Here is a 9,563-nt window from a genome sequence, read left to right as displayed (position 1 = left end):
ACGACTTAACTGGGTTTTTATTGAAATATTCAAAATAAATATCAGAACACAGAAGTCAGTGTTACAGACACTCAGCAGCACTTTCTGTTTGAGCCGAGCCAATCAGAAACACTTCCTGTTTGAGCCGAGCCGCTGCGGGTCAACACCGACCCGTCATCACAGTAAGCAGCAAGTCAGTGGGTGGTCCTACAGGTGAGTCAGTGGTCCTACAGGTGAGTCAGTGGCTGGTCTTAGAGGTGAGTCAGTGGTCCTACAGGTGAGTCAGTGGCAGGTGAGGGGGTGAGCTTCCTGCTCTTCTATACCTGAAAGATCCTTTTGCATTCAAGCAGCAGGAGTTAAGTTAACATTGATCTTCACAATCAGTCCTGATGATTCACGACTGGAATAACACACACATACACTTGTCATCGCACACCCGTGAGGACCAGGACTAGAAGGTGTCGTATGGGGACACCACTCAAAATTGAATAACAGCATACTTTTGATCACATACATTTTTGGAGGGTCACACACACACACACAGACACACAGGGAACGCTCCGCTCGGGGAACGCTCCGCTCGGGGAACGCTCCGCTGCTGCCTGGAGTTTGAAGTGACCAGCTGTTTTAGTAAATTATTGAGCTAAAAAAAACAAAACGATATATTTGCAGGCTGAAGTCAGAAAGTATTTAGTGACCAATCAAATGCTCGTTTGGGACTTTTTTTCGTGGAATGTGTCGACAAGAAGAAGGACAGACGAGCTTCACGCGACTTCAAGTAGGTTTTAAGCGTAATGGACTCAATGCAGCAGGTGTTCCCTGAAGGTAATCGATCGGGGACCGATGGTGCGTTCAGGAAGGCGGGACGCAGCCACGTCGTGTGACGCACATCACGGCCGTCATCCAATCAGAAGGTGGGGTAATAATACTGCCTCCAGTCCCACCGCTCACATGAAGCAGTGGGGCTTTTTGCTTTGGGAACCAAACGTCTCGTGTCCCTCACGTCCTCCTTCCCCGGCCACGAGTCCCACCCCAGAGTGGAAGGGGGGGCAGCATCAGGGGAAAGGGCCGGCTGGTTCCTGCCGAGGGCTAAAGGTCGATGCCTTTGACTAGCGAGGAGTCCAACGTGACGGGGAAGTCGTGGAGCGTCTCCAGGACGGCGATGAGGGCGTTGATGGCGCCGCGGTCTCGGAGCAGCGCCGCGTCCTCGTACATCCGTGGGATCACCGGGCATTCCACCAGCAGGGGGAGCCACTGGGTCAGCAGCCGGTCTCTGCACAGGGGGAGAACAGCTGGGCACGAGGCGCTGGAAGCTGCTGGTGCTCCAGACACTCCAGGCCTCAAACATGATCTTTGACCTCATACCAGCAACTTTACGACTCAGTAAATGATCACATGGTCAAAACACTTCCTGTTCAAATATATTAAACAGTGACTTAGGGTCTAATATCTAATGCAGTTATTCTAGTGATGCATGTAGCTCAGGACATGAAGGACACCCCTCTGCTCAGTGGATAAATACATCCTGAACTAGAACGGGCCCTCGATGGAGCGCATACCTTCACATATCACAAGATGGGGCATTGAGTTATCAACATTTCGGCATTAGTTGCTAATTGGATAACAATTGACCGCGCTATGGTAAAAATAAGATTTTGACCTTGACCTTTGACCTAATTGATCCCAAAATCTAATCAAATGGTCCCCGGATAATAACCAAATTTCATGCGATTCGGTTTAAAACTTTTTGTGTTATGCGAGGAACACGCATACAAATAAATAAATGAATGAATAAATAAATAAATACACGGCGATCAAAACATTACCTTCTGCATTTTCAATGCGAAGGTCATAACCTCTTTGTGTGTAAATCTCTGAACATCAGAGTTCCTCCTAGAATTGCGTGTGAATGTATTTTGTGAACGATGACCCCGCTCAGGTCTACCTGGCTCCGAGGCACGCCAGCAGCTGGAACTTGCCGTCCTTGCCGATGTTCCTGGGGGTGGAGTTGATGGCGTTGACGTAGCGACAGAGTGACTGACAGGTCATCCCCAAAGGCTCCGCCGTCTCCTGGAGGTCTCCCATCTGGTCAGCCGACTCCATGTCGGCCACCGCCTTCTCTGCAGGGGGGGGGGGGGGGAATACATATTACTTTGAAAGAAATTACTAAATTAACACATGTACCCCCATGCTCAGTCACTCCCCTCACCCTTAGCCCCTCCCCTCACCCACTCACCCTCGGTCCCTCCCCTCACCCTCAGTCCCTCCCCTCACCCTCGGTCCCTCCACTCACCCCCTCCCCCTCAGTCCCTCCCCTCCCCTCACCCTCAGTCCCTCCCCCTCAGTTCCTCCCCTCACCCTCAGTCCCTAACCCTCAGTCCCTCCCCTCCCCCTCAGTCCCTCCCCTCACCCTCAGTCCCTCCCCTCCCCCTCAGTTCCTCACCCTCAGTCCCTCCTCTCACCCTCAGTCCCTCCCCTCCCCCTCAGTCCCTAACCCTCACCCTCAGTCCCTCCCCTCCCCCTCAGTCCCTAACCCTCAGTCCCTCCTCCCCTCAGTCCCTAACCTCAGTCCTCCCTCCTCCCCTCAGTCCCTCCCTCCCTCAGTCCCTCCTCCCCTCAGTCCCTCCCTCACCCTCAGTCCCTCCTCCCTCAGTCCCTCCCTCAGTCCCTCCCTCCCCTCAGTCCTCCCTCACCTCAGCCCCTCCACTCACCCCTCAGTCCCTAACCTCACCTCCCCTCAGTCCCTCCTCACCCTCAGTCCCTCCCTCCCTCAGTCCCTAACCCAACCTCACCCTCAGTCCTCCCCTCACCCTCCCTCAGTCCCTCCCCTCCCCTCAGTCCCTCCCTCAGTCCCTAACCCTCAGTCCTCCTCCCCTCAGTCCCTCCCCTCAGTCCCTCCTCCCTCAGTCCCTCCCTCCCTCAGTCCTCCCCTCAGTCCCTCCCCTCCCCCTCACTCCCTAACCCTCAGTCCCTCCCCTCCCCCTCAGTCCCTCCCTCACCCTCCCTCACCCTCAGTCCCTCCCCTCACCCTCAGTCCCTCCCCTCACCCTCAGTCCCTAACCCTCACCCTCAGTCCCTCCCCTCACCCTCAGTCCCTAACCCTCCCCCTCAGTCCCTCCCCTCACCCATAAAGTCCCACACGAACACGGCCTTCTGGAAGAGGCGTGCCGACTTGAAGCCGTGGTGGAAGAGCTGCTCCAGCGCGGCCACCAGGCTGCCGTCTCCACACAGCAGGCCGGTGAGGCGGCCTCTCTGCAGACACAGGACATCGTCACCACCTCCTCACGCTGCCGTTACTCGTTTACACGATGAGATCCCCACGTGAAACATGACAGCCAACGAGAGCTCCTAGAAGCTAAACGCTAACTCTGAGATGGTTCTTAGTCATGTGACCACCACACCAACAGGTCCTGGTTCCTCCAGACTCCACCAGCTGGGATCTAGTGAACTGGAGCCGGTTCACATGTTGGTGTTGGAGACGACGGGCGATGTCGTGAATCTTTAGGCCGTCCTGTGGGATGGTAGCCTTGACCAACGGCCTGTGACTGCATCAATCTTTACTCCATCACTCCTACGACAGAGGGCACTGTACACCTGCAGGACGGCCCTGAGACCAGCAGAGTCCAGTACTGAGTCCAGCACTGAGTCCAGCACTGAGACCAGCACTGAGACCAGCACTGAGTCCAGCACTGAGACCAGCACTGAGACCAGCACTGAGTCCAGCACTGAGACCAGCACTGAGTCCAGCACTGAGTCCAGCACTGAGTCCAGCACTGAGACCAGCACTGAGACCAGCACTGAGACCAGCACTGAGACCAGCACTGAGACCAGCATAATGCACCAGAGAATCCCCTCCAGAGACCCGGCGCTCACCTCTTTCTCCGGCTTGTGGAAGTGTTTGACGATGTTGATCACGGCCTCCCCGATGGCCTCCTGGATTTGGGCCGAAGTCGGTTCTGGAATCAAGAAAACGACCGCGTTCATATACGAGCAGAGAGAAGCGGGGCACCCCTCCCCGTAGCCACAAGGAGCCACAAGGAGCCACACGGAGTCACAAGGAGCCACACGGAGCCACACGGAGCCACAAGGAGCCACACGGAGTCACAAGGAGCCACAAGGAGCCACGCAGAGCCACGCAGAGCCACAAGGAGTCACAAGGAGCCACACGGAGCCACAAGGAGCCACAAGGAGTCACAAGGAGCCACACGGAGCCACAAGGAGCCACACGGAGCCACACGGAGCCACAAGGAGCCACGCAGAGCCACAAGGAGTCACAAGGAGCCACACGGAGCCACACGGAGCCACAAGGAGCCACGCGGAGCCACACGGAGCCACAAGGAGCCACACGGAGCCACGCGGAGCCACACAGAGCCACGCGGAGCCACACGGAGCCACAAGGAGCCACAAGGAGCCACAAGGAGCCACAAGGAGCCACGCGGAGCCACACGGAGTCACAAGGAGCCACAAGGAGTCACAAGGAGCCACAAGGAGCCACGCGGAGCCACAAGGAGCCACAAGGAGCCACAAGGAGCCACAAGGAGCCACGCGGAGCCACAAGGAGCCACAAGGAGCCACAAGGAGCCACACGGAGTCACAAGGAGCCACAAGGAGCCACAAGGAGTCACAAGGAGCCACAAGGAGCCACACGGAGCCACACGGAGTCACAAGGAGCCACAAGGAGTCACAAGGAGCCACAAGGAGCCACAAGGAGCCACAAGGAGCCACAAGGAGCCACGCGGAGTCACAAGGAGCCACAAGGAGCCACGCGGAGCCACAAGGAGCCACAAGGAGCCACACGGAGCCACACGGAGCCACGCGGAGCCACAAGGAGCCACGCGGAGCCACAAGGAGCCACACGGAGCCACACGGAGCCACGCGGAGTCACAAGGAGCCACACGGAGCCACAAGGAGCCACAAGGAGCCACACGGAGCCACACGGAGCCACAAGGAGCCACAAGGAGCCACGCGGAGCCACGCGGAGCCACACGGAGCCTCACGGAGTCACGCGGAGCCACACGGAGCCACACGGAGTCACAAGGAGCCACAAGGAGCCACACGGAGCCACACGGAGTCACAAGGAGCCACAAGGAGCCACGCGGAGCCACACGGAGCCACACGGAGTCACAAGGAGCCACGCGGAGCCACACGGAGCCACACGGAGTCACACAGAGCCACAAGGAGTCACACAGAGCCACAAGGAGTCACACAGAGCCACAAGGAGTCACACAGAGCCACAAGGAGCCACAAGGAGCCACACGGAGTTCCATAATGTGAGACATGAACGTCCTGTGGGGCCAGACTCTGGATGGCGACTGAAGCGGCGTCATGTGATGCTATATCTTATGGGTCGGCAGGAACCGGTGCTTATGGGTTTCCTAGAAATAACATGATAATAATAAAGTAATTTGGAGCTAATTAAATGAAAGAATAGAGATAAAACTCCAGTCAGTGAGAAACGTATAACTTCTTTGTTGTTGTAAAGTCCCTGAGGCGTGTTGGTGTGTGTTGACGCTCACTGTGACCTCGTCCAGACGGCGGCGGCACGCTGACGCGTCTGGCCTGGGACGGGGAGCGCTGCAGGGGGGGGGTCCGGCAGCCTCTGCCAGAATCCTCCTCTCCGCCGGGTGCCGCCAGCTCCCCGAACAGGACCCTCTCCAGGCTGCCGTCGTCCACGTCCTTACCGAGCCAGCGGCCGCATGGGAACCTGCAGGGGGAGGGGCAGTGGGGGGGAGTGGGCCCTGGTTGGTAAACTGTCCTTTCAGTTTCTTTCATTCTCAGCAAGTTTAGAACTCAAAAAGCCACAATGACCCTAAAAATGCATAATCATATTCAAAACTTTAAAAAAACAAAGGAAGTTCCATCTTGTTGGTCTGGACTGATGGAGACGGGTTCTCTTCCTGCTTTATTTCACTCACTTTATATTTAGGGAATTATCAACGAGGATATTGATATTTTTGATAATTTGGTGACTGAATGTTTACATTAGATGCCAGAACCTTGAAAAGCTATTCCCCACGAGCAACAACCTCACGGTGGCGCTGGGGGAGGAGTCAGAGGCTCACCCACCATCTGTCCATGAGCCAATAGCTGTGGAGATACTTCAGTGTGGTGGTGGACACCTGGCCTCCTCTCACCTGTAGGTGTGTCCTGTGATCTCGTTGCCCCGCCTCCTCTCACCTGTAGGTGTGTCCTGTGATCTCGTTGCCCCGCCTCCTCTCACCTGTAGGTGTGTCCTGTGCTCTCGTTGCCCCGCCTCCTCTCACCTGTAGGTGTGTCCTGTGATCTCGTTGCCCCGCCTCCTCTCACCTGTAGGTGTGTCCTGTGATCTCATTGCCCCGCCTCCTCTCACCTGTAGGTGTGTCCTGTGATCTCAGTGCCCGCCTCCTCTCACCTGTAGGTGTGTCCTGTGATCTCGTTGCCCCGCCTCCTCTCACCTGTAGGTGTGTCCTGTGATCTCGTTGGCCCGCCTCCTCTCACCTGTAGGTGTGTCCTGTGATCTCGTTGCCCCGCCTCCTCTCACCTGTAGGTGTGTCCTGTGATCTCGTTGGCCCGCCTCCTCTCACCTGTAGGTGTGTCCTGTGATCTCGTTGGCCCGCCTCCTCTCACCTGTAGGTGTGTCCTGTGATCTCGTTGCCCCGCCTCCTCTCACCTGTAGGTGTGTCCTGTGATCTCGTTGCCCCGCCTCCTCTCACCTGTAGGTGTGCCCTGTGATCTCGTTGCCCCGCCTCCTCTCACCTGTAGGTGTGTCCTGTGATCTCGTTGCCCCGCCTCCTCTCACCTGTAGGTGTGTCCTGTGATCTCGTTGCCCCGCCTCCTCTCACCTGTAGGTGTGTCCTGTGATCTCATTGCCCCGCCTCCTCTCACCTGTAGGTGTGTCCTGTGATCTCGTTGCCCCGCCTCCTCTCACCTGTCGGTGTGTCCTGTGATCTCGTTGCCCCGCCTCCTCTCACCTGTAGGTGTGTCCTGTGATCTCGTTGCCCCGCCTCCTCTCACCTGTAGGTGTGTCCTGTGATCTCGTTGCCCCGCCTCCTCTCACCTGTCGGTGTGTCAAGTGATCTCGTTGGCCCGCCTCCTCTCACCTGTAGGTGTGTCCTGTGATCTCGTTGCCCCGCCTCCTCTCACCTGTAGGTGTGTCCTGTGATCTCGTTGCGCACCATGACGCAGTCCACCAGCCACTTGGCCAGCAGGCCGGCGTTGTCGTGGCCCAGCTGCACCGTGGTCATCTTGCCGAGGTTCTGACACTACGCACAGACACACAGAACCTCTCATTCATACTTCACCTGGACAAAGGACTGTTTCTACTCTCTGACAATACAATTAAAGTTACTACAAGGGACTTCCATTTAGTCTTGCTGGCGCCCCCTGTGGACTAAAGTGGTAGTGTCCCTTTAGAAAGCCCTGCAGCAGGTTCTGGTAGGACGTCTGATACTTAAAGACAAGACATATAAAACATCTACATTCATGGCTGTGTCTGAATCAGATGTTCTACTCTAACACGTTCTAGCAGACCGGCTACGACCCGATCCACAGGTCACATGACAGGTGGAGGGAATGGGAGGTGGAGGAGGGGCTTCCTCTAACCTTGAACATGGCGGAGACGTGAACGTGAGGCCTGAAAGCAGACTGAGGGAGATGGAGACACGTGTTAACGCACCAACGAGAAGGCCCAGCAGCATGCAGACACACAACGAGAAGGCCCAGCAGCATGCAGACACACAACGAGAAGGCCCAGCAGCATGCAGACACACAACGAGAAGGCCCAGCAGCATGCAGACACACAACGAGAAGGCCCAGCAGCATGCAGACACACAACGAGAAGGCCCAGCAGCATGCAGACACACAACGAGAAGGCCCAGCAGCATGCAGACACACAACGAGAAGGCCCAGCAGCATGCAGACACACAACGAGAAGGCCCAGCAGCATGCAGACACACAACGAGAAGGCCCAGCAGCATGCACACACAACGAGAAGGCCCAGCAGCATGCAGACACACCAACGAGAAGGCCCAGCAGCATGCAGACACACAACGAGAAGGCCCAGCAGCATGCAGACACACAACGAGAAGGCCCAGCAGCATGCAGACACAACGAGAAGGCCCAGCAGCATGCACACACCAACGAGAAGGCCCAGCAGCATGCAAACACACCAACGAGAAGGCCCAGCAGCATGCAGACACACCAACGAGAAGGCCCAGCAGCATGCAGACACACAACGAGAAGGCCCAGCAGCATGCAGACACACAACGAGAAGGCCCAGCAGCATGCAGACACACAACGAGAAGGCCCAGCAACATGCAGACACACCAACGAGAAGGCCCAGCAACATGCAGACACACAACGAGAAGGCCCAGCAGCATGCAGACACACCAACGAGAAGGCCCAGCAGCATGCAGACACACAACGAGAAGGCCCAGCAACATGCAGACACACAACGAGAAGGCCCAGCAACATGCAGACACACAACGAGAAGGCCCAGCAGCATGCACACACCAACGAGAAGGCCCAGCAGCATGCAGACACACAACGAGAAGGCCCAGCAGCATGCAGACACACCAACGAGAAGGCCCAGCAGCATGCAGACACACAACGAGAAGGCCCAGCAGCATGCAGACACACAACGAGAAGGCCCAGCAGCATGCAGACACAACGAGAAGGCCCAGCAGCATGCAGACACACAACGAGAAGGCCCAGCAGCATGCAGACACACAACGAGAAGGCCCAGCAGCATGCAGACACACCAACGAGAAGGCCCAGCAACATGCAGACACACCAACGAGAAGGCCCAGCAACATGCAGACACACCAACGAGAAGGCCCAGCAGCATGCACACACCAACGAGAAGGCCCAGCAGCATGCAGACACACCAACGAGAAGGCCCAGCAGCATGCAGACACACAACGAGAAGGCCCAGCAACATGCAGACACACAACGAGAAGGCCCAGCAGCATGCACACACCAACGAGAAGGCCCAGCAGCATGCAGACACACAACGAGAAGGCCCAGCAACATGCAGACACACAACGAGAAGGCCCAGCAACATGCAGACACACCAACGAGAAGGCCCAGCAGCATGCAGACACACAACGAGAAGGCCCAGCAGCATGCAGACACACAACGAGAAGGCCCAGCAACATGCAGACACACCAACGAGAAGGCCCAGCAGCATGCAGACACACAACGAGAAGGCCCAGCAGCATGCACACACCAACGAGAAGGCCCAGCAGCATGCAGACACACAACGAGAAGGCCCAGCAGCATGCAGACACACCAACGAGAAGGCCCAGCAGCATGCAGACACACCAACGAGAAGGCCCAGCAACATGCAGACACACAACGAGAAGGCCCAGCAGCATGCAGACACACAACGAGAAGGCCCAGCAGCATGCAGACACACAACGAGAAGGCCCAGCAGCATGCAGACACACAACGAGAAGGCCCAGCAGCATGCAGACACACAACGAGAAGGCCCAGCAGCATGCAGACACACCGCTGTGGCACCGTGGGAGGAACACATGCAGGAAGTGGCTCATGTCTCTCTGGTTCCAGCCGACTCGTGACCTCAGAACAACAAGGTCACCACTCAC

General features: G+C 56.9%; 1 protein-coding gene across 2 annotated transcripts in view; it reads right to left on the bottom strand.

Moving 5' to 3' along the window:
- Positions 1-9,563, bottom strand: part of LOC130200687 (DENN domain-containing protein 5B-like) — a 35,168-nt gene continuing 25,605 nt past the window's right edge. The window contains exons 17-23 of one of the 2 annotated variants that reach the window (XM_056425158.1): positions 7,561-7,602; positions 7,102-7,220; positions 5,496-5,683; positions 3,853-3,935; positions 3,105-3,231; positions 1,925-2,099; positions 1-1,252 (exon numbers count right to left, since the gene is read on the bottom strand). In XM_056425158.1, the coding sequence (XP_056281133.1) occupies positions 1,069-1,252; positions 1,925-2,099; positions 3,105-3,231; positions 3,853-3,935; positions 5,496-5,683; positions 7,102-7,220; positions 7,561-7,602 (918 nt within the window). In that variant the 3' untranslated portion in view covers positions 1-1,068. The remainder of the gene's footprint in view (positions 1,253-1,924; positions 2,100-3,104; positions 3,232-3,852; positions 3,936-5,495; positions 5,684-7,101; positions 7,221-7,560; positions 7,603-9,563) is intronic. The other variant, XM_056425160.1, reaches the window with a different exon arrangement.

This window comes from Pseudoliparis swirei, chromosome 10, assembly GCF_029220125.1.
Source record: "Pseudoliparis swirei isolate HS2019 ecotype Mariana Trench chromosome 10, NWPU_hadal_v1, whole genome shotgun sequence".
NCBI classification, from domain to species: Eukaryota; Metazoa; Chordata; class Actinopteri; order Perciformes; family Liparidae; genus Pseudoliparis; species Pseudoliparis swirei.
Note: the sequence above shows the minus strand (reverse complement) of the source record. Positions and strands in the feature narration are given on the sequence as shown.